This window comes from Chanos chanos, chromosome 4, assembly GCF_902362185.1.
Source record: "Chanos chanos chromosome 4, fChaCha1.1, whole genome shotgun sequence".
NCBI classification, from domain to species: Eukaryota; Metazoa; Chordata; class Actinopteri; order Gonorynchiformes; family Chanidae; genus Chanos; species Chanos chanos.
Window position 1 is genome coordinate 41,393,606 of NC_044498.1, and position 25,321 is coordinate 41,418,926.

At 42.3% G+C, this 25,321-nt stretch overlaps 1 protein-coding gene across 1 annotated transcript in view; it reads left to right on the forward strand.

Moving 5' to 3' along the window:
• Nucleotides 1-529: 529 nt before the first annotated feature.
• Nucleotides 530-25,321, forward strand: part of tet1 (tet methylcytosine dioxygenase 1) — a 29,359-nt gene continuing 4,567 nt past the window's right edge. Inside the window, exons 1-7 of the mRNA XM_030772328.1 lie at nt 530-1,987; nt 15,627-15,677; nt 19,876-22,000; nt 22,155-22,245; nt 23,167-23,260; nt 23,554-23,762; nt 24,970-25,120. Coding sequence (XP_030628188.1) covers nt 530-1,987; nt 15,627-15,677; nt 19,876-22,000; nt 22,155-22,245; nt 23,167-23,260; nt 23,554-23,762; nt 24,970-25,120 — 4,179 coding nt within the window. The remainder of the gene's footprint in view (nt 1,988-15,626; nt 15,678-19,875; nt 22,001-22,154; nt 22,246-23,166; nt 23,261-23,553; nt 23,763-24,969; nt 25,121-25,321) is intronic.

Genomic DNA, 25,321 nt, shown 5'->3' on the forward strand with positions numbered 1-25,321 from the left:
ACGTTAATAATTACCTTATGAGGTATATTGGGTGGAAATGTGCAGGACAGTTGGTCTGGGTCTCCGCTAGCAATTACCAGTTGGCATAGTGCCTGCTGTTTTCCAAAATTCGGTTTGTAAGCAATACCGTTACCTTTTGCGGTCGTGCGCCAAATGTATACTTCTTGGTAGAGTGATGTATTACAAATATTGGATTAATTTACTGTTGTTATTAATAGCTTTGTATATAATATAACGTATTATGTGAGCATTTATTTTTTTGTAGTAGTAGTCGTATGCTTACGTTTGTTAGGGCATAATCAGTTGGTGTGACGTTTATTTGTTTCATGCTCTATTGTCATTTCCTTAGGTCCTCCCTCATCCAGTGCTGAAAATGGTGCTATAGTCTGTTGATCACTCTTCTTCTGATAAGAAACACCAGAAAAGAAATAAACAAGGTCAGCGTCTTTGGGTCTGAGAATAAAGTTGAACCAGTCTCCCATGCCGTCAGACCCCTACCCCGCTCTCCTTGCCCGTACCCACCTCCACTATGCCTCACACTCCAAAACCCCCCATAAAGTCACACCCTCCACCCAAACGCAACGCCAGGAGGTTCAGTCCAGCTGGAGTGAAGAGGCACTCTGTGAACTCAAACAAACCCAAAGGGCCACCCGCTCACAGGAGAAAACAAAAGACCAGAAAGCTCTCATCAAAGAACCAGCAGACTAAACTGGTGCAGAGCAATGTTGTCAGGCCAGCAGGTTTGCCAACTCGAGTAAGCACAAGAAATACCCAGAATTCCTTGAGAGTGACAGCTGTCGTTCAGCTCAGGGGATCTCATAGGTCCCTGAACAAGTATGGGTCATTTACGGACCTTGCTGGCCGGAGGAAGTCCCCTCAGGGAAGTCAGTTAATCCATAGTTTCCCACAGGAAGTGAAGCTTAACCATAGGGGCCGTGCATCTGTAGGGAAGAGCAGGAAGATCAAGCAGCAGGACACTCAGAATGTTCCAGAACTCTGTGACATCGAAGGAAATGACCAACAACAAAAGACGATTATTCCCAATGGAGAGGCAGTAACTGAGAACACAGAAAAACTAGCCACCGATACTAACAACAAGGAGGTGGGTGAGGGGGCAGAGGGCACGACCCAAACGTCTGAAAGCCAGGCCGGCTCTGCATCGCCTGAAAAGACAAACACGACTGACGCTAATGATGCAGCAGAGGAGCCATCTGAAAAAGTTGAACCCGATCACGCAGCTGAAATGGATTTTACAAACGATACCTCAGTTCCGGCTGAAGACGAGAGCATGCCGTGTGGCGGCTCTGATTCTAGTCAGGTTGAGGAGGACAGCCAAAGTGTTATACGCGGTCCAGAGCTACTTTCCCCTTCTGATGACTCATCTGAAACCGCTGTAGATAACTCCATTCAACCTGATGACCACACTGCAAGTGAATCCCGTGAAGAACCAGCAACACTTAACAATGTGAGAGACTTGCCCTTCGAGGAGGAGTTTGGGAAGACTCAAAACCCCATAACTGCAGAGACCAAAGATTGGACCAGCTCTTCAGAAATGTGGAGGGATAGTGAGGGGGCTTTATCTCTGCTCGCTCTGAGCATGGCTGTCTACACACCTCAGCCAGACCTTAGTTTGGGACCCAAAGCGTCACCCTGTCCTGACGGCTTTCTCCCTAGTAGCACTGAAAGCACGCAGTCTTCAGCCGATTGGGAGTCAGAGACGGGCAGCTCTGAACAGGTACATGAACCAGGGGTCACGGCTGCCCCTCCACCCATGCAGGGAGGGACGCAGGGATCCCTGGTGGAGGCGGAGGGGCGGGGTAGGCGGAGGAAGAAGAGGAGTCGCTGTGGAGCGTGTGAACCGTGTCGCCGTGAAACCAACTGTGGAGAGTGTAGCTGCTGTGTAAGGCGTCAGACCAGCCATCAGATTTGCAAACTCAGGAAATGTGTTGAGCTGAAGAAAAGACCTATCCTTCTACAGAACGCTGAGGTAGGACACCCAGCCCCAAACATTTTCTATTTCTCAGACCTCACATTAATTTATGTATAGTTCTGTGAGAGATTGCTATAGTATTACTATGTATGGAGTTTCTCTGAGATTTACTAAGAGCATAAGTGCAAGTCTTGCTGTTACATGAAGAAAGATTGCTCTGGTCATCAGAGTAAAGTTGTTGTTTTTTTTTAATTTATTTACCTCTTGATTGTTCCCTGAGGGGTCATCAGTGTGTTCTGTTCAGTGGAATGTGGTACACGGGTGTTTGAGGGCACAAGAGTGTGTTTGTGTGTGTGTGTGTTTGTTTGTGGTGTGTAAGATTGTGAATGCATTTGTCTGTAAGTTTGTGATTTTTTCAGTCATGCTGTCATTGCCTCAGACACACAAATACTGTTCTACTGATCTGGTTTCAGTAGAAGAGGAAGTGAAGCGTTAGACTGTGGAGAGGAACAGTCACTCTGGAAAGCACTGTCACATGAGCCTCTGACAGTTCGGCACATGGTGGGGTGCGTGTGTGTTTGTGTGTGTGTGTGTATGAGTGTGTTTGAGTGTGTGTATGTGTGTGAGTGAATGAAAGCAATCTACTCTGTCTTCTCCTCCCCTCTCTCTACACCGTTGTTTGATTGGCTGAAGCAAAAAGAGCGGAGTAATAGTGTATTCTGTGTTGTTTCGCAAAACGAAAGTCACGCTACACCTCAAATATTTCAAACACTCATGAATCATCATGAAAGTGTGTATGATGGAAATCAGAAGGATCAAATGTTCAGCTCATTAACAGAATTCTTTGCCTGTTTTAGTGCTCTGTTGCATTCATCACTCCACAAACCAGTAAATCAAACAAGAAAGTGGCAATGTTGAGGACCACCTGCTAAGTCAGACTCATCAGCTGTGTGTGTGTGTGTGTGTGTGTCTGTGTGTGTCTGTGTGTGAGTTTGCATGCGTACGTGTGTTGTTGTCATTAAAAAATGCTGAGTAGAAAGATTAAAATGGACGTGCAGGGAATTTAAACTGGGCTTACAGTAGCTCAGACTCTTTAAATGCTTCATGTAGGTCACTGTACATCCAAGTTCACATCTGTCATATTCGAGCATGCGTTTGTGTGCATGTGTGGGTTAGATTTCAGCCTTGTTCTCACTGTTAGTAAGAGTTGGGGTATGTTTCAAAGACAGGAAGGGAGTTGCTTGTTTTTGTTGCATGGTGCCTTTGGGACTGTGTTTGTGTACATGTTTGTTTGTGAGTGTGCATGCATGCCTTTCTGTATGTGTGTGTGTGCGTGTGTGTGTGTGTGCGTGCGCGCGTGTGTGTGCACATGCATGCGTGTGTGCGTGTGTGTGTTTCTGAATAGAGAAGTGAAGGAGGAGTTCAGTAATTAAAATGACAGGGAGTGTTGTTTGTTCAGTGTTTTCTCCTGTAATTGGCATCACATGCCCCTGCAATGTTGCACTAACTGTAGGAATTCCTGTCTGTCTGTCTGTCTGTCTGTCTGACTGAGAGTTTTTACAAAACATGATTCATCTGACTCGTGCAGTGTTCCATCAGCGTAATTTTGCGATCAAATCACAGTTCAAATCCGACAGACCGCATAGGTTTGATTGTGGGTGTGTATGTGTGCGTGTGTTTATGGGTGTGTGAAAAGGTGTGACAGCATTGTCAGGACAAGCAGGATAAACCCGTTTCCGCCTCTGCAAGAACAGAACACACACAGGCTAAATGCACATCCTTGGTCAAACATTCTGTTGAAGCCCTTGCTGTCACACACACACACACACACACACACACACACACACAGAAACTCTGTGCATTACGTTTTAAAAGTCTGCACAGGAGTGATGCATGCGGAACATAGCTGATGATGCTGGAATATCTCTGCAGCATCTGCAAAACATTGCACAGTCAGCATTCCTGAATTCAGTCACCTCTGGGACAGAAGGGAATATGCCCCCCCTCCCCACACACACACACACACACACTTAGCTCTCAGTCCACGCTGTAACCTCTCTTCTGCGACATGGTTGTAACGGCACATGTGGGTGGGGGAAGGGATGGTGTGTTTCTGTTTGTGTCTATTTTGACATTGGCAGATTGGCAAAGGTGACCGCCCAAGCGAAAGCATCATTGGGTTTGCTTTAGCTCCAGCAGCTGTAGGACGAAGTATCAGTCTAATCAGAGTTTAGCAGGAGGTAGTTTCACATCATTCAATTCGTTTATGTCCCTTAAACAGTCTTCTATATTAGAGAACTGAAAATCTTCATCAGCTTGGCATTTCTCATATATACGGTTATATACCATCAGCATGACAGCGGAAGCTGATAAATATTGTAGCAAATGTCACCAAGACATATATTCACAAATTTACATGGAACATACAACCACAAAGTTTTCTAGTCCAGCAGAAAGAATGTTGCTGTGCGTTATCAAACGCAGCACTCAGATCTGAAAGTACAAGCACTGATATGCAACAATGGTGAGGAGAGATAAGCAAGTCATTCAGCACTTAAACTGAAGCCTTTTCTCCTTCCTTCTGGTCCGAATCCTATTTCAGTCGTTTGCAAGTGTTATTTGCCTGCAAAAAAAAATGAACATGACAGTTAAGAAGCTGTTTTCTCTAAGACATTAGAAGTCAAAGGACATTTTTCGAAATATTTCAGGTCCATTCGAAATGTCATTTAGGCCACTGCAGTGAAGAGGCTTCCATTTTTTTGTGCAATGTTTCATTCAGGTAAAATGACAGAAATATTTTGACCAGAGCCTGTGTGGACATGCCAGGGAATTTGGCTGCTCTAGTCCTACTTTCTGATGTCGGGCGTTGCAGACTCTCACCCAAGATCATTTTAAGCCTTTCATCATGCAATCCAAACTGAGCCTCTGTGTTTTGTGTTGTAAGTGGTGCTGGCTGTTTGCTTAGCTTGGCCGTTGCAGGTAAGCAGTAAGAATGAGAACTAGAAGAAGAACTCGAGTCCAGCTGTTCTGCTTTCCGTCATACTGACAGCATAGCGCTAGACCCGCACACAGGGACTGAGCAACCGTAGAGTGTAGCACCACTATTTACCTGTCAGAGGAGACATTTAGCTCAAACCTGCTACACTCAACTACAGAAGATTTCACGGAGTTTATTTGATTCAAATGCAGTTGGATTCCGCTGAATTTGATTGGAAGTGATGAAGATGTTAAAGTGGCGGAGTCATCGTCGATTGGGTGAATTTGGAAAGCTGATGATTAGTTGAGGTTTTAAGAATGGCTGATTTTGTCGATGTGTGTTTGTATGTGTGTGTGAAAGATAGAGAAAGGGAGAGACTCTGGGAAACGTGTGTGATGGTTTGGTGTCCAGATGAGTTGACTGGGATTCTTTGCTCACAGACGGAGTGTGTCCTTTTTGGTTATCTCTTCTGCTGTGTGTATAAAGTTCTGGAAATCTATGAAAACAGAGTTGGATTCGTGACCTTTCCTTGAAGTTGTATTCTCGCACGCTGTAAGCAAGATCGGTGAGGAGTTTCTCTTCTAAACAACGACACTTTATGTTTCCTGGAGATCTGATTTTCTCCGCTGAATCAACCTGTATAGTTTGTTAGGTTCCAGTGCCTGTGTTTGTATAATACAGTCATTTGCACAGCAGGATCTGTTAAACTAATGGGCGTGTCAGCATATGAAAACTGATCCCCCTCGCTCTAGCACGAGACCAGTTATCCTTTATTACTGTTCACACTGTTTAACTTGGCACTGCTCACACACAACATACGCAGAGCCAGAATCAGGATCCTATCCTTTTCAGAGGAAGACAGACTTTGCCAAAATATCTCCGACATATCCATTACCTACCACTGTGGCATTCTTGTGCTATAAAACTGATACTCAAAAGAAAAGAGGCAGGTATGAACTTTTGCAATTGACTGAGAATCCGGTTGTGATGCGTGTCATGGTCTAGTCTGCATATCTGTGAATGAATCAGTCCTAATAAAGAAAGTATCGCCAGCCCTCTGTCTCTTTTAATTGTTTTTTTTTTTTTACAGATGACCTTTGGTCAGACTACTGTAAAATCTCATCTTTTGCTCTCCTTTTTTCAGAGTGTGTTTACCTTTATCTTTTGTTCTTCTTTGACAAAACACAAGTGATCTCACAAATTCTCCAAGCTACTGATTACTAGGCTGTTTTACTTAATCACCTTCTTGAAGAGAAAGTTTGATTTATAATCTTTTTGGGGTTGTCACGGTCTCCATGGTTACATGTATCTCACTTTGGTTTTTAAGCTCCAACCTCTCTGCATCAGTCCATCAACTGACGTTGCTGATTTTGACCTCCCATGCCTCAGTCTCTACTTACATTTCTTCCTTATTATTTATTCAGTGTGACTGTGTGACTATTATGTCATTACATCAGTTTACATGTCATGTCTTAAGCTTTAATGTCAATGGTGAAACACTGGGAGAACCCTGGGACCCTCTGTTCTTCATCTGTTCTCCAGCATTGCTGTGTTTTCTACTGTCACACTCCATGTAACCGACAAGGATGCAGTATCTACTACCAGTGGTTAACCAGGCTTTGTACAAATTTGTGTGTGTATGTGTGTGCATGTGTGTGTGTGTGTGTGCGTGTGAGTTTGAGTGTGAGCGTGAGTGGGGTCTGTGGAGGGTTAAAGTTCTAGCCCCTCCAGTGTGTGTTTGATAGTGGAGGAGAGCAGTGATAATTTTCTGACAGTTAGCGCTATCTCCGCACTCCCAGGGTACTGTAAAGGCCTCTGTCTACAGCAGCTGAAGCTCCTGTCCCAAATCAGAGAGCACTTACAGTGAATACTGTGAAATATTCTAGTGTTTTTGTATGATTCCTTTGACCACGTTTAATTCATTTTAATTCACTTCTCCCTTAATATAAGTTATGTGGCAAGTAAATATTAAAAGTGATCCTGTACCATACACAGATATATTATACACATTATAAGTTTCAAATCATTCCTGTATTTGCAGAAATTTTTCTTCAAGAACTTCAAGAAATGAAATATCTACCAAACTTGATGTACTTTAACATTATGACTCACACAACAGTTGAACAGAAATGTTTGCCAAAAACTGTTGTTTGATATTGACAGTTTTATTTAAAAACACAATAGTGATTACTATTCCGCCCAGCACTCTCTAATGACCTGCTGCTGCAGTGACCCTTCAGATGGTACCCCAGTCTTATTTGACACAGCTGAACTTAGGCTACATGCAAAACAGACTGTAGATCCCAAAATCTGCAGGTCACCATTTTGCGCATTCAGACACTGTTCTGAAAACTTGAGTTAAAGCAGTCATAAAGAATATCTGTAAAATGTGTTAGTTGTAGTTGTAGTAGTAATAATAAATATTATTAAATGTAGAATGTGTTAATTTTGGAGAATGTTAAGTGTAGAGTGTGTTAATTATACAGTATTAACTATAGTGTGTCAGTTGTAGAGAGGGTTAATTATATTGAGGTAACATTGTGTGTTAATTGTGATATGTTAAGAGTGTTAAATGTCAAATATGTTAAATGTCGAGTTGTTAATTGTGGTGTTAGTAGAATGTTTTAATTTGAGCTTATTCATTGTGTAATATTCATTGCATTATATGTTGTAGAGTGTTAATTGCAGTGTGTGTTAATCAGAGAGTGTTAATTGCATTGTGTGTTAATCAGACAGTGTTAATTGTAGTGTTATTTGTAGAGTTACTGGAACTTGTACATTATGTAATGCTCATTGCATCATATGTTGCAGAGAGTTTTAATTGGAGGATGTGTAACTTGTACGTTGTTCATTGTATAATCTGCTTACTGTATAGCATCTTAATTGTTGAGTATGTTTAGGGTCTTTTGCTTTCTCTCTGAGATGATACAGTTGTTGTGAGAGTGGGGAAGGAAGTCCTGAGCAAAATAAGCTTGACCTCTGGATGACCCTGAGCCCCACCCTGCTTTTGGCCTTTGATTGTAGAGAGAGAGCAACAGCAAGAAGGCTAGCTCTGTCTGTAAAACACACCAGTATACACAGAAGAGCTTTTGAGTATTGAATGTGTCTCACACTTCCTGTGGAATTGTGTGTGAATTCGACATGTGTGTGGACTCATGTGAAAATGTTGAATTATTTGTTAGTATCGTCATTAAGTGTGTGTGTGTGTGTGTGTGTGTGTGCGTGTGCATATGCTTGTATGGGAGGGAGAGAGAAAGGTCGTTAACTTCAGCATCATCCTGGCACAAAATTCTAACATTGGATCATGACCCATTCTCTCTCACACAGTCTAACACAACAAAACAAGTTACACATTGAAATATCACCAGTTGGAAGAGAAATATTCTTATACCCAAGACAACTGGCAGCAGTAATTTAGGTGAATATTCATAGAGCATAGGGGCAACACTTGAGAAGAACACCTTGTACACAGTCCATATGTAATCAGTCTGTCACATAACCATAGCCATAAGACATAGTGTAGCAGAAACTGGCTCATATGTACTGTGTGTAGTCAACGCCAGGCAAGGGACATTAGCGTCAGTGCTAATAGGCACTGCCATTGATCATGACTGGCTGTAAAGCACATCTGTTCTAGCATCATAAATACTCTTTGCAAGCTTTAAGTAATGACGTTTCCAACCAAACTGATGTTGTAATACTGTACTTTTCCTTATGTAGTTTTCTGAAATATTCCAACTAACCAATAATTGAAATAGCCACAACATTTAGTGTAGTTCTTCAGTTTGAAAAAGTAAGTGTTCTCAACTCCAGCAAAGAGGTTTGAACAGTTTACTGTGTCAAATGAAGGATTATGAAGACAATGAAACTTCAAATCAGTGTAGAAGTGAATTGGTTATCTGGTTATCTGATGTCCTTATTGTTATAATTACATGCATTAAACGATCACAGAATCCCAAGCATATGCACAGTTAGTTAGTTATGTGGACACAGTGCTGATTTATGGCTTTTGGTAATTGCAAGAGTAGTTCAGTCTGCTGTCTGCTACCTCACCACCATATGAACTTAAAATTGATAATAAACCACCCTATGCTACATCTACCAACTGAAGTTCTTTGGCTTTGGCATTGTTTGAGGGATTTGGAAGACAACAATCAAAAAAAGCTTCCACAGGCCACGACAGAAAAAAAAGTTTCTCAACAGGCAACACGCAAAATAAGACAGATTTACATTTGTATGAACGATACGGTGCATTGATTGTAACTTTCACTTGTATGCTCATAAGTACCTGAACGTGCGAGTTATAACTCCAGTAATTCACACTATATTTCAAAAGGTTGCAAAAGCAAAATACATGAAATATACCACACAAGTAAGTTTATACTACAGCAGATTCATCAATAGGCAATGATAAAATTCCGTAATTTCAAGCATCAAATCAAAAAAGATACCCTTTACAATTATAGCACATTTTGATAGGCGAACTGCGTGCCCCCTATTGTTCTGGGCGTCTTTCCTTTAGACTGAGGTCCATTAAGCACTCCACCCTATGACTGTGCACGCTGTAAACCAGCCAGAACACACTATATTACCCAGATACAGAATGTAAATACACCGGTGTGGTAGAGTGGTAGTCACGCTCAGAATAATTATAGCATTTCACAGAATTAATGTTACCAAATTGTTCTCTCACCTCCCTCTCTGTTCTCTAAGAAGTTCATTTCTCCCTTTGCCTCACTTTGTATTCAGTAGGAGAAAGCCAAACAAATAAAGAACAAGTTTTTTTTTTATCCAAGCTGTGAGGATTCTGTCTGCCATCTCATTCACGGGCTTAAGGCAAGGTACTGAAAATGATTGAGAGTCAGGAAATTTCTCCTCATTTTAGTTAGTGCTTAGGACTCAGCCCCATCACACATTAAAAATGATTTTATCCACAGAGCGTGGTTTCTCTATAGGTCTAACATAAATTAAACTACAAAGAAAGTGTTCTACGTTATAATATCCAGAGACAGAACCGTTTGGTTAACATTTGTTTTCATATTCCAGTTCTAAAGGAGCATTTATTACAAACTTACTATAAAGGAAAAATGAATGAGCGACCAGCTGCAAGGCAAGTGGACAACTGTGGTGAGGGACATTGCCTTGAATTCACATCTTACCCGTCAGAGAGAGATCACAGGAGACTGGGTGCCTGTGCCATAATCAGGGTTCCTTTATTACAAGACTCGGTGGTCCAAGGCAAGACAGGGTCACAGGAGCAGACAGGCAGACCCAGACAGAGGTCACGTGTGACTGCCTCACAAGGACATGGAGTCAGGTTCAAACTCAGGCAGAATTTCAAACTAACACGGGGCAAGGCTTCACAATGAACCAAAGAAAGACAGGGGTATTTATACACAGAGAGTTGACAGGATGATTAACAGAAAACAGATGAGTCCTTTGATTGATGATAGGATGATCAGGCTGGTGATTAGTAGATCGATGACACCGAACACTGAATGGTAGAATGGGAGGGAGAAGAAGACACGGGTCATACACTACCGGACTCCAAAGGGGACGAGCCTCCCAAGCGTCGGATTACAGGCTCTGATCTATGCAAAGTCAAACTGTGAGAGAAAAAAATGACTACCGCTCGCTCTCTCTGAGCAAAATGACAAATAAAATAAATAGAAGTGAAAACTGAAACGCTAAAGTCATTGACTGTATGTCAGGAAACCTTTCAAAAAAACCTCCGATAGCAACTGCGATAAGTCTGGCTGTAAGAGAGAGGGCGCTGGTCAGCTTGTACCCTTATATAAAATGTTACAGACACATCAGGGGATGCGTCAGGAGTGCCCTCATCAGGACACGTCAGATACCACCCATAGAACAGACCCACACACCCCATCAAAGAGAGAGAGAGAGAGAGAGAGAGAGGCATGAGACACTATCAGAAAGCAACGACAATGATGGGATGTGTGCTTAATGAATAAGAGTATTATCTCTTACTGTTTCTTTCCCTCTCTCTTTATTGCTGAACGTATTGTCGTTTTATTATTTTGTGAATGAACGGTAATGACATAAGGCAAGAGAGAGAGAGAGAGAGAGAGAGAGAGAGAAATGGGCAGCACATCAAACAGATGATGTCCACTTAATAACACAAAGTGAATCTAATTTTGCTCCTCTTTAATTGGCAGTACTAGAATGTTGATTATTGTTGCATGCTTAGCCCACTACTTCTCTCTTTTAAAATGTCATCTCCTCTTCCTCCCCCCACCCCCAATCTGTCTTTCTCTGTCTTCACGCTTTCATTTTCTGAAATTAGGTTTTGGCATCCTAAAATGTCATCAGTTTGTATTAGGCTAAACTCAGCTCAAAATCTCAGAATGGGCAGAGAGAAAGAGAGAAAGACATTGTCGAATTTTCAGTGTGGTTTTAGGTTAGGTATCATTCCTTTGAGGGTTTGAAATTGAAAATGGTATTGAATGGTGATGCCAATGAGTCAAACAAGATTTCTGACATCTGATCCAGAGAGGCTGTCTTCACCGCTAGATTCATCCATATCTTGAGATGACCCCCAAACAGTGAATCAACCCAAGTGACTTGCTTGACCTCCGCTCTGTCTAAGGCACCTGTCAGACAGTCTCTGCACTAACAAAGCATCTCTCCGAGAGTTCCACTGGGCTTTAGGAGATGACAATCTGCTAATAGGGACTTTAGGCTCTGCTGAACTGGATCACTGGACTGCTGTTTTCTCTGTGTTACGTGTGTATCGCCAGACTTCTGCACGTAATGTGTGAACCATCTGGTTTGCCTCACGACAGTCTCTCTGGTTTGACCTGCGTATCTGATACCTGCATATCTGAGATCAAACATGGCTTCATATGTCTAGCAACTCTGCCTCCTCTTCCTTTCTCTCTCTCTGACGCTTTTTCTTTCTCTTTCGCTTACTCTGGCACTCCGGAGGGGGGGGGGGGCGAGGGGAGGGGGGGGGGGGGGCTGTTCTGTGTTTACTGATCGGTTAACGTACACTGCCATACCTCCTGCACACTAAGGGAATTTGAAGAGGAAAGCAGAGGAAAGAAAAGAAGAGAAAACTCTAGGCTTGTTTTCCCCCATTAGGGACATGTGGCAGCTCCTTAGGGAGACAGCCACCCAGTTCTCCTCTGACCCCACAGCCTAATCATGCCACCTCCTGACACAGACTGGGCAGATACATTTCAAGGCTTAGAGAAGAGCACAGTGCGGTGGTCCTCAGAGCTTTTGAAACCCAGGCAATTCAAAGAAAAAAAAAAAGTTTTGTTGAAAGTGAATATAAATTAGTAGAGAAAACGGTAATGACTTTCATTTTGTCAACTTTCTTTTGGCAGTGAGCAACCTAACACCAACACAGATAACTCCAACACGTATAACTCCAACACAGATAACTCCAACACAGATAACTGTTCATGCCAATGTTTAGTCAGAGGTGGACTTGTGGGATGATGCAGAATGCAAAAGTTTGTGATATTGAAAGGAGCTTCTTATGCAATAATGTGTGTGTGTGTGTGTGTGTGTGTATGTGAGAGACAGTATGGGTGATTAGTGAGGGCTTTATGAATACATACAGTATCTCTGTATGAATACATATCCTTGTTGTTTAAAATCTGGAATAGAAACTGTTTCTTTCTGCGTAACACTATGTCTGAGAAATTAGCCATAATCAGGGTCTATAATCTTCACAGCTCTGAGGCTGCTCTGAAAGCTATCAGGAGGCTGTGGAGTTGGTTATTGTCACATAATTTGGTTTATCGGTCTTGTCAGTCTTTTGTAGTGCGTTGTTTCTCTTCATGCTATTTGCCTGCTCTCCAGGGCATCAGTCCCAGTGTGTGAATAATGGAGAAATATTCAGACTTTAGGTGCTACTCTCCCTAATACACCACCACTCACTCCTGTAAGCAGGTAGAAAATGACCAAGCTCTTTTCTACCACTTCAAATATTCCAAAGTTGCAAAAACAAAACAAAACAACTTATGAAGAGTGACGGTATCGCAGGTAGAGAAAATGCAGAGAGTGAGTGAAAGAGAGAGAGAGAGAGGGTGAGAGAGAGAGAGAGAGAGAGAGAGAGAGAGAGCGCAAATCCTCCAAAATACATACATTCACTGCCAGGGTAGCACGGCTGGTAAATGGATGTGTGCCAGGTTTACACATTGCAGCGGTTTTTGTAGCGTTCCTTTTCCAACGCTCCTAAAGCAGAATGATTAATGTGTGTTCTGCTCATGTCTAACGAGGGCTGGACAGCTTGTTAAAGCTGAGCATATGGGACATTTTAAGCACAGCCAATTAGGAGCACCTGGCAGTTTTAGAGAGTGGAGAGAGACGACTGGACACGTTGAGCAGAACCCTATATTTATTTATGTACCTGCCAGAATACCCTCAGCTCACCCCCAGAGGGTGCCGACCAGATCTTATTATATTTATAATCCTTTCAACCTTAATATTGAGGGGAGCAGGTAATTATGTGGGTACATTTGTTTTAAGTAAAATTTCTTTGCGTTCCGTGTCTGAGTTCAGAGGGCTTCTCACCACCTCATGGATAAAAGGTGGCTCTGTTGCTAAAATAATAACAGAAGTGTTAGTTAGATTTGACTTTTCCAAAGCACTGGAATTAAAGTTGTCACAAACCTCAGTGGTCGAGAATCTTGCTTTTTTTTTTTCTCCCCCGTCTGCTATATCTTTAAATGCTAAAATATGACCTCACGATCTGTTCGGACTCTTTGTTGCGTGTCTGACGGAGTCTCACGATCCCTCTGTTTGAGATGGGCTTAGCGAGGCGCGATTGGTGAGGCACGACTACGTAGGAAGAGAGAGGTCGGAGAACGATTCGAACACAGACCGTGACTCAAAACACAAACGGGATTCTGTCTGAGTCAGCCTCTTTATCTGACTTATTTCTGAGAGAGAAAGTTATCTGTGGTTTGGGGAGGAGGGAAATCGTGGCAGAGAGATGAAGGCTTTAAGGAGAGCGGAGCTAAGACTGAAGCCACAATTGTGAAGATTATGGTTCAGCGAGACTGACTGAAGATTATATGTGACAGGGTATCAAACGCTGTTGATTTAATTCAATTCAATTTCGTTCAATTCGATTCAATTTCACGTAATTCAGTTTAATTTATTACACTTGGTACATCGTGTCACATTTTGCTGAATAGTTAATATCCAAGTCGGGGTTTGTCGTTGTGAACTGTGTGTTGTCAGTTGATAAAAGCTTGACCTACAACATGTGAATAATAGCTGTGAGACCTCCTCTTCATTGATAACCTAGTCTGACTTGTTCAACCATTAACTGACTCAGTTTAACCTGCCTGGCAGCTCGGACAACTTTTATTTGTCACCCTCCTAGTCTTCCGTAAGCCGTCTACCGGAGTCCAGGTTAGATATGCAAGAAACATACTGTTTGGCTCCTTTTATTAACATTCTCACTTTAACATGTTCTTTTAATATTTTGTGAACAGATTTCAAAGCATGTTGCAAATCATTTCCAGACCCTGAAATGCTTCGTACTGTGACCCTCATCTAAGAGATATAGCAGCAAGTCCAACTTGATTTTGTTTTCAGAAGGGTAAACATCTCAGAGATTGCGTGGTGTATTCCACATTAAATACAATGGAGTCCTATTATTTGAATGAGTCCATTTCTATAATGTTATTATGATTTGATGAAGTCTTTTTTATGTGTCCCCTTTATTTATCCACTTAGCTTATTTAGCCAATCCATTTAGAATCCATTGATAAATGACCATATATTCACATTATGATCATATATATGATCCTGATGGTCTGTAAGTGATACTTATTACAGTCTGCCTATTGTTGCACAAAACTTTGTTAAGTTTTTCATTCTAAAGATTTGAAACTTATTTTGTCAGTAAGTGATTGTGGTCATTTTGATGCGGAACAGCCCACAGCCTGTCCTTCCTAACACTTGAGCCACAAATACCACTACACCAAGTAATCATGAATCTGATTGTGCTGTTCTATAGTTTCTGTGTGTGTGTGTGGGTGTGTTTTTAATCAAAGTAACTGTTGAAAGCTCCCTCCCTCAGTTTCTAAGCCTGTGAAATCCAGTCCAGTTTTCTTTGTTGTCCACTCCACAGTTTGACTCTCTCTCCTGTGCGTAGTGCTAGAGTAAGAGCCCACATAGGGCAGCCTTTGTTTAGGAGGGACTAGGCATGGAAGATAATTTACAAGCTCCTCAAGTCACCATGCGATTGGCTGCCTGGGCTCTGTCTGCGTTCGCAAGGGGCATGCGGAGTGTATCTGCAGCAGCAGCAGTACCTTGTGTGTGTGTGTTTGTCTGTACGTGTGTGTCCGCTCCGTACTGATCATGCTAACCCGGACGGCTCGCTTAAGCCTCTTTTACCCCACACACTTATTCTCTGAAGCCAAGGGAGGCAAGATGGCCACCTTTTAGGATATGTTGCCCAAAATAGAGGGCCTGCCTTTAAGGAGAGAGCGGGTAAGACAGTCTGAGACGGACTCTAATGGCTATTGTCTGGTCTCACACTCTGAGCGTGCTCTGTGTGTGTGTATGTGTGTGTAAGTGTGTGTGTGTGTGTGTGTGTGTGTGTGAATGATTGTTTTGGGGGTCTGTGTATGTGTGTGTGTGTGTGTGTGTGTGTGTGTGTGTGTGTGTGTGTGTGTTTGTCTGGCTTTGTGTTGTTAGCCATTAATGAGCTCTGTTTTGGATTCTGCTTTTCAGGTGGAGTGCAAGGACATCGCCAAACCCACGACAAAGAAACGAGTTTCCAAGGTAACAGACACCTCAGTGCTTTTTTTTTTTTTTTTTGAGCGTGTGTGTGTGTGTGTGTGTGTGTGTGTGTGTGGTTTAGTGATGAGGATTCTGCCACTCTTTGGGTCTTCTCTATGTTTTCTTTATGATTTTTGTTATAAGATTTTTTTTTTTTTTTTACACCTGCTGTTCATTCAACAGAGGAACGTAACGTTTGTGAACAGAGAGGAGTTTAGAGACTGGCAGACTAGTGGCGTTCGGTGAGTTTTCACCTGATGTCTCTGTATAATCTGTGTTTATTTGGTTCAGCCAAGTTCAGAGACAGGAAAAGAGCTGCGTATGAATGAAGCGACTACTAAACCAACTTCAGAGAAACACACACACACATACACACATACACACATACCAGGAAGGAAGCATGCTTTTTCAGACCTCATGCTTGAGTGAAGGGTGTACTCTAAGGAGGCTGAGCAGGCAAACGTGGTTTGAGTAATCTACAGTCAGTCTTTGATCTGTTAACACAGGGCTCTGAGCATTGCTTCGTTTACTCTGAAATCTATAAGTTACGTGTGAAAAGACGCGTGTGAAAAAGCTATGCTATCTGTAGATTGTAAAATTGACTGTAATTTCCCTCACACTCAGACATCACATGACTTACTCAATCGGTTTGTCTCCTTCTCAGACTGAGCGTGCAGTAGAGTTTGGTATAAAGTTATATGTACAGTGTCCTGTTATAAGATTTGTGTAATGTCCTGTAATTATTTAATTATGTGATTATGCGTGATTTTCGTGTAATGCTCTGTGGTTGTATATGTAGTATGCTATAATTACATATGTTGTATACTATAGTTTGCGGACATGTGTGCTGTCCTATGTGTGCCTGTAGTGTCTTATATGACATGTGTGTTATCCCAGAGCCATATGTGTAATATTCTGTAGGCGTGTTGCAATGTCTCTCTTTGTTGTTCTGGCCAGAGTAGCATGTGTTTTCTAACCATTTAAAGTAAGTCTATATCAGCCTTTATTTCTCTTATTGTCAGAGTATCTCCTCTCTCCTCTTCTCTCTGTTTGGGTGGTTACTCCTCCTCTTAGCTCTAACTTTCCCTGGTAACCCCCTTCCCAAAGGAGCCCTCTTAGAATTCAGTAAGCAGTCTTAGCTCTGTTGCTAGGGGTGTGTGTGTGTGTGTGTGTGTGTGTGTGTGTGTGTGTGTGTGTGTGTGTATGTGTGTGTTTAATGCTGTGAAGTGTGACTTTTCCAATTGTCAGACAAACACAAGTGAGTAACGAGGACCCACAGTGAAACTACTCTCACACATTAATCAATGGCAAGCTCTGAACGAACACCTCTTTTTTTTTCTTTTTTGGTTTGTATTTTTATTTTTTGTTAAACATAACTTCCACATTTAGTGAACTCTTGGTGAAAATAACTCACCATACAAAAGTTCACACCCTAGTTACAGTTTGGAAACTAGTGGTAACTGTTTTCCTTTGGGAGACAGGGTTTAATATTGTGCCATATAGTAAAAGCATGATTATCTGCAGATTAACTGTTATCTGCAGTTTAACCTTACAAGGCTTCTGGACCAGTCTGTTAAAATCCATAATATAGATAAAATCCACAATATCCACAATATATATACATATATTTCAGCTCTTATTCAGTTATTTAAAGTAATTCACCATAAACAGAGGACTACAGGTCAAATGAGGCCACCTCAGTCCGGGATTTAAAGGGTTTGGGACTCAGTCACTATCCACTTCTTAATTTCCTCTGAACTCGTAGTTTTCAGGCTGTGTCTCAATGCCAGTAGAGATCATCTGTTTGCAGTGTTTACAGTGTGTTAGAGGACTTGGTATTGAAAAGCATGGATAACACATTGTCTCAAACCTTATTTCACATTTAAAACGTAATCCCAAAGTCCTGATGTTTTATAATGGGGATTTTGTGTTAAACTCATGAACAAAGGGAGAGAGTCTGTGGTCAGTATGTGTGTCAGTGTGCCTCGGTAGTGAACTCAGACTCATCTGCTTTTCACGAGAATCAAAGGATCAGATGATTTATATGGTGGTGCCTGTTATTAAAAGCATTCGCTGGCTGTTTCTCCTGCTGCCGTGGAGTCTTTTTGTTCCTCGTCTGAATGAGAACATCAGAAGAGCCGATTACTACTCTCTCTCTCTCTCTCTCTCTCTCTCTCTCTCTCTCTCCCTCTCTCCATCTCTCTCTCTCTCTCTCTCTCTCTCTCTCTCTGTTTCTGGCAGTAAGAGTTGCAGTGGCTGCCAAGTTATTGCCTCACTCACGTTTCAGCCACACTGTTGCGTCACCGTGCTGTGATCGCAGGGGCAGATCGTGAGTAGGAGCTCAGCTGAGCACCAGTGTCGAATTCACTCACGCACCACGTTGTGAGGCTAACGCTCGATGTAATTCACATCTTCGGTAAAGCACAGCCCCGGAGTCACGCAGTCTGTTCCTTCATTCACCGACAGTAGTGCGAGGTTTTTTTTTTTTCTTTTTTCCTTTCAGTCATGAGCGGTAAACCTGAGTTTTTTTTCTGCCTCTGTAAATATTGTTGGCAGTGTGCAAAAGTCTAACAGTTATATCTATATTATTAATCCTGAATAGAGACTGTCAGCATGAATAGATTTCATGCAGACATTTTTAAAGCCACATATGGCACTGTGAAAGTGGCAGGCCATACATTATTTGAGTTAAACAAAGACACATGCTCGGAAACATAGGAAGTGTAGCCAGACCAGCAGGACCCTCTGGCTTTGTAAGTTAACTGAAGATGTTTTAGGCTCTGTAGTTGGATGTCAGGCTGTACAAACTGACTGGAGTTCTACCATGATACATAATCCACACCTCTGACAAATCCTCCAGTCTGTTCAGTCACGTTAACGTGCCTTAATTCAGTAAACCACATCAACCAGGCTGTATCTGAAATATCGGAAAATATCAATCTAAATGCTGCTACACCTTAGGCTACTGCACAGCTTTTGGGAAACACGAATAGGGAAGGTAGTTGTGTTCATTCCCCCACAAGAGAAGGAAGCAACACAACTGACATCACTCAGTGATTCCAAACTACCCACAAACTGCCCTGAAGGGAATTCTTTTCACAGGGTCCAGTGTGACGATAAGTGGCTATAAACAAATTAAGTTTTACAATTAGGTAAAAATGTTCTGTGCTCATCTAACTCGTACTTTTCTTTGACTTCCTTGTAACGACAAAGAAGTTTGCTTTAAGTTTTCCCCTAGTGATGTCTTTGGTTGTGTTTCATGAATAAAATTATTTCTAAATATCATACTGAGTAGTAATTACTTTGAAAGGTTAAGCCGTGGTATAAGTGGGATAATCTGCTGCATTTAAGTCAGTTATAAGAAACTAACTGCCTTTAATGGGGTGAGTGGCTCTTCACACCACGTCAGGCTGTATCACACCCTCTTGACATGCACTTGCATGTTGTGATCTCCGTTGTGGGAAGTCGTCAATTATCTAGAGATGTTTTAAATTCCTGTGGTCTGTTCATCAATTACAAACCAGTTGTTGGCTTTCTCCAGCAATCTGCATGTTTGCCTTATTTTAATGTTTTAATGAAGTAAGGACTTTTTACAATTTCAATATTCCCCTCAAGGAGATGGTCCATATTCCCTGCACTGAAATTACTGGAGGCTGATTGAACAAGAAAACAGGATGTGACGTGTGTCATTTCCACTGGGTTCCCTGAGTGCCATCAGATTATGTTTGATACATCACCTCATACGCAGTGGGAAAACAATTCTGTTTACTGGAGTCAGTATTATGCCTGAATTATGGGCAGAATATGACCAGTGTGTTGATGGAAATATCCAAATTCCCACCCTCTTTGGCCAATAATATCGTGAGTCTCTGGATGTTGTCCAGTTTGGCCAGTAGCGCAAACTATTTTTGGATGCTGTCCAGTTTGAAGGGTTGATGGTGCTTTTGTTAGCTGTTAGCTTATTAGCTGTTGAGAGGTCTTTTGTCCTGGAAGAAAGTATGTGGCAATAGTTGCTTTCCATAACCATTGTTATTGTTATCACTGATGTTTTTCTCATTCATTCTGGAGTTCTGGATATTTTTGTGATGTATCTCAAAGTCATGCTGTGACACAGTCTGTTGGATGAGAGCTGATGACTCGGCTTAGTATGGATAGCCTGTTGTTGATGCCAACGCCTGTTAACTCCTCTCTGTTTTCCCAGGTTGAGTCAGAGAGAATCTCAGCAAATGGCTGCAGTTCTGCACAGATGGAACACACCTCCTCCAATGAGGCACAGGAGGATGAGGAGCACGATCTTCCTCAAAAACATCCTGTTCCAGCTGATGCTCCTCCACCAGTCTCAAACACACCTCCTGAGAGAGACCTCAGGTCATCTGACTGCGAAGATGTATTTCTTCTCCACCACGCTCCTTCAACAGTTCATCATGGTGCTGAAAACCTGGAGCCACGCAGCAAGGGACAAGTCAGCTCTGCTGATCCACAGTCACAAACAAACACAACCGAAGTCATGCTCACCAAATCCAAACTTGACACACTGCCAGAACAAACAGTCCCACTGAAAAGAATAAAAATGGAAGAACAGCAGGCTTTGGCGAATGACCAAAGTTCAACACACGTACAGAACACTGAGAGCTGTGAAGATGCCTTGTCCACTTTAGCTGCTGTGGTCTGCTACTCTATCACTGACAGAAAACGCTTAGAAGAGAAAATTTATGGTGCTCGGACTTCTGCTGTGTGCACGTTAGAAATCGACTTAGATGAGAAGTCACATAAGAGTCACTCGCTCCAAGGGGCGACGTTCCGCGGTCAAAAGCATGGTGACACTCATCATCAGAAAGATCACACCACTTTGTCTCTGCCCAGTGTCCTATCGCTAATGGAGCAGAAGAATATTAGCGAGGCTCAGGCCATTGCCATAGAAGCCTTGACTGAGCTGGCAGCTATACCACAAACAGTGCCCTTAAAAACAGAGAACCATGGGCTAGGCCAGCAACCACAGACTATACCATTTCCAAACTTTGCGTCAAGTACGTTTGTCCCTCACCAAGAGGCTAAATCTGCATCAGAAATTGTTTCTAACAAGGTCTCTGTGATCAGCTCAGCCCTGCATCACACCTCTGTTATCCGCAGCCCTCTTAGCAGACAAGCCAGTTTTTCCCAGGCTCATTACAACAGTCCTGTTCCACCCAAACAATGTCTGCAGGACCTCCTGACAGCCAGTTCAGAATGTGAAAAGCTCTCGTTTTCTCCTGAGAGAGGTGCTACCAAGAGAGCTGATCAGGCACTTTGCAAATCAACAAAATCAGATGGCACTTTCAAGCGATATAAAAACATTGAATGGACGCTGAATTCCAGGAAGAAAGATGAGGAAGAGGTCGCTGCCCAGTTGGTGGAGCTCGCTTTCATGATTGAATCCCGACACAAGCAGGCACCCTTAGCCCACCTTTCCAAGCAAACCGAAAATAACCCACCTAAAGGAACACCAATTCACACCATCAAGTACCACCATCGCTCATTGGGGCAGAACCCCAAAACCCCAAGAAAAATGAGAACTACACCTCCAAAACCCAGAATATCAAAGAAAAAGGCAGGAGAGATTGAGGGAGACAGCCATAGGATTCCTTTAGCCAGAAGAACGGCCAATGGGAAGACTCCCATCAAGTCAAAGATACAAAGAATTCTCTCGCAGAACAAAGCCAGGCTAAACCACAAGAGGAGTCCGTTTCTTCCGCGGGCTCAGATTGATCTGAAGAAATATATAGCTGAAGCTCAGCAGGAGAAAAGGCAGCTGTTTCATTACAGCAACGCTCATAAAAAAGACACCCTCTTTAGCTCTGATTTCAAACCTGCACAAACATTTCTAAATCATTCCCATATTAACCACTCCATGACAAATGGTCACCAAGGTACTGTCCAGGCCCAGAGGCATGAATGTGAAGGACGTTTGAATTCTCAGGTATCTCAACCCCGTGATGTGCTAACCAACGGTGCTAAACCTCTTTCTATGCCTAGTGTCCTCAGTACAGATTCAACAAATGGCACAGTAATGCACAACACATCCAATAGTTTCACATATGACCAACAACCAAGTCCTGTGAAACAGGAGGGATGTTACAAATTGGAGACATCTGGTTCCGTCACCGTTTTGTCCACATCGACTGTCAATTTAGGAAATGGCAATTCAGACTTCCCTAGCGATCATACTCCCAAACATTCTCTGAACAACTTTCTGGAATCTCCTCTCAGATTCTTGGATCCTCAGACCAAGAATCTAATCAACACACCCTCTAAGAAGAACCAGGAATTCCCCTCCTGTGACTGTATGGGTAAGCCAGACCTGAGAAAAATAGTCAAAGTGTTAAAATGCAGATCTAAAGATACTTCAGCTCATAGGCTTACTTGTTGTAGGACCAATTTTTAGCCTCTCACCTGTATCATTAAACATTTACAATTCGTTTTACATTATTTTACATTTTGCAGAGCAAATCATTGAGAAAGACGAGGGGCCCTATTATACACACCTTGGATCAGGGCCAAGTGTGGCAGCCGTCAGAGAGATGATGGAGGACAGGTAATATAAAAGTACACGCACGCACACAGCATAGGTATTGTCACATACTGAAAAGGATATACTAAAAATACACCAAAAGCAAAAGAGGTTTTCACATTGCCTGCACTCATCGCTAATCAGACCACACAATCACAAAGACACACACACACGCACACACAGACCCGCGCTTACACACACACACACATGCACACACACACACAGACACACACGCAGACACACACACATACGAGGTAAGCTACAACAGGAAGCCTCTGAGCAAAGCTGAAGGGGCCCTGATGGTGCCAGTTCGACAGCGTAGAGATGGTATAGCTCTAGTTCATTCAAATGGCCTACTTATTACTACCTTTACTCTCTCTTATTATAGCTCCATTTATCCTCTGTTTTCAGACTCTCTTTATTATTGCCCAGCCCTAGGCTGTTACTCTGAGATATGTTATATATATGTTGCCCTCCCTCTGTGGTGATTCAGTTGTCCAGTGGTAAGTAGTTGCGAATAATACTAAACAGAAACAACTTATATTGATATAAAATTAGAAAACATCGTTCTGACAAGAACTACGACGACTAGAGCACAGTCGCTGAAACTTTGGTGAAGTTAGTGAGCCCAGTAGAGAAAAGTTATCTCTATCAGAATGTTGAAACATTGTTTGCTAATAAACAATGATAGTAAGCCAGTTTGAAGTATTATTGGCACCATCAATGCCTTTATTATGTGAATAACCTAAAGGATGGAAGGCAATGAGATTGAAATTAGAGAAGTGTCTTTTTATTGCTATGTACTACTACAAAGTTAGCAAAGCACATCTGTTGTGGGTATACCACCTCATCTTATCAGTATGTTGGTATCATACTGATTTAGGGGTTTGTATGTGTGTGTGTGTGTGTGTGTGTGTGCTGGTTGATTTGTGGTTTTGGTCACAGGTATGGTGAGAAGGGAAAAGCTGTGAGAGTGGAGGTCGTGGTCTACACAGGGAAAGAGGGGCGGAGCTCCCAGGGCTGTCCAATCGCCAAATGGGTGAGTGTCCTTCGTCGAATATGGTTGTTTTCATGACAAACATAAATATTTCTAAAAGAAAAACAAAGTTTGTTGTCTTCAGATTTAAACATTGATGTTTCCTGTTTTGTTGAAGCAGTGATACATTATACAGTAATACAACAGAGCACATTAACCTAGAAATTGTAGTGTCTGTTCATTCATTTGTATGTGTGAGTGTGTGTGTGTGTGTATGTGTGTGTCTGTGTGTCGTTATGTGTCTGTTTGTGTGTCTTTGTGTTTATGTGTATATGAACATGTGTGTGTTGTCTCAGGTTATTCGGCGGAGCAGTGAAGAGGAGAAGTTACTGTGTTTGGTCCGGAGACGTGCAGGTCACTCCTGTGAGAATGCTGTCGTGGTTATATTGATCTTGGCCTGGGAGGGAATTCCTCGTTCGCTGGCTGACTCTCTGTACCAGGAGCTCACACAGACGCTCTGCAAATACGGATCACCAACCAGCCGCCGCTGTGCCCTGAATGAAGAGTGAGTCCCTCAATGTCTATGAGTGTGTGTGTGTGTGTGTGTGTGTGTGTGTGTGTGTGTGCGTGCGTGCTTGTAGTGTGTTAATGATTAAAACTAATGAGCCGTTCAGATGTTGCTAGGGCTTGCAGGTGGATGCTGAGCTGCTGTTTTATCCTGTTTGAATGAATGTGTTGTGAATTCCTTATATGGCTTTGGAAAATATTTGCATGGACCATATATTCTTTATTACTGACTAAGAACACAACTGTACAAATTTTGCAGATCCCCTGGAAATATCACAAGAAATGTAGCATGGAACCCCTGTTTTTGTCTACTCCAGTACAAAATACCTAGTTACTGTCACTCTAGTTTTATATCGTCTCGTATCAGTGATATTTAAATTAGAACGATAAAATCGTAATTTTTGTCGCCGTTATCAAGTCACACTCATATTTGAACAGGAAATAACCTCTTTTTGGTGTAACTCGCCTGTATGTGTGTGCATGCGTGTGTGTGTGCGTGTGTGTGTGTGCGGACGTAATGAAAAAAAAACTTGTGTACACAGCAAGATTAAAGTAGGTGTTTGATTAGGATACCCAATGAGGACCTGGATTATTTTAGCATAATGCTAACACACCACCTGCTGTCAGAAGGCATATTTTTGACTGGGTGGCCAGGTGTGAAGATTTTATTGGTTATGCCTCTGGATCGTATCTTATGTGTGAAGAAAAAAAAATCGTACCGGTAGCCCTTTTGTTTCAGTTGTATTTATTTAGAAAAAAGAAATATCGTTAGGCCTGAATTATACTTCCTCAGACATTTAGCAGGTACTGATGGAGGTTTAATGATCGTTGATCGTGCCGGTACAGGTTTTGTGTTTTCAGATCCTCTATCATTTTTGTTCAAGAGAGGCTACTGCATTCAGCAGCAGCTAACCTTTTACACTGACCCGAGGTCAGATTTTTGACAGGTAAACAAGGTCATACCTGGTCACACCTGTTCATTTGGCAGTGCCCTCTGGGATTAGTTTGTGCTGTTGTCTCAAGGCTTCTGGTAGAGGATATCAAGGCATCAATTTCTCACTAAATTCATGGCTGTAGTTGTTGTAGAAAGGGTTAAAGGTTTTTAAATGTATTAATGTTCAGTAAACAGCACTGAAACACATCTTTCTCCCTCTCTCTGTCTCTCTCTCTCTCTCTCTCTCTCTCTCTGTTTTGGGCCTTTGTAGTCGTACATGTGCATGTCAGGGTTTGGACCCTGATACCTGTGGAGCCTCGTTCTCGTTTGGCTGTTCCTGGAGTATGTACTTCAATGGCTGCAAATTCGCCCGTAGCAAAGTTCCCCGAAAGTTCAGACTCCAGGGAGATTACCCAGAGGAGGTAAGGGGGAGACAGATGTGTCTTGCGTGTGCAGACAAATCACTCATTGCTTACAGTCTGGGATATCGGTACACTGAATGATGACAAAAATCAGAGGGGGAATTTACTTACATAGAAGTGTCTCTCCTTGGTTATAACTGATCATATGTACAGGTTCTCTGTGCATCACAGTGTAAATCTGCCCATTAAGTCGTGTACTGT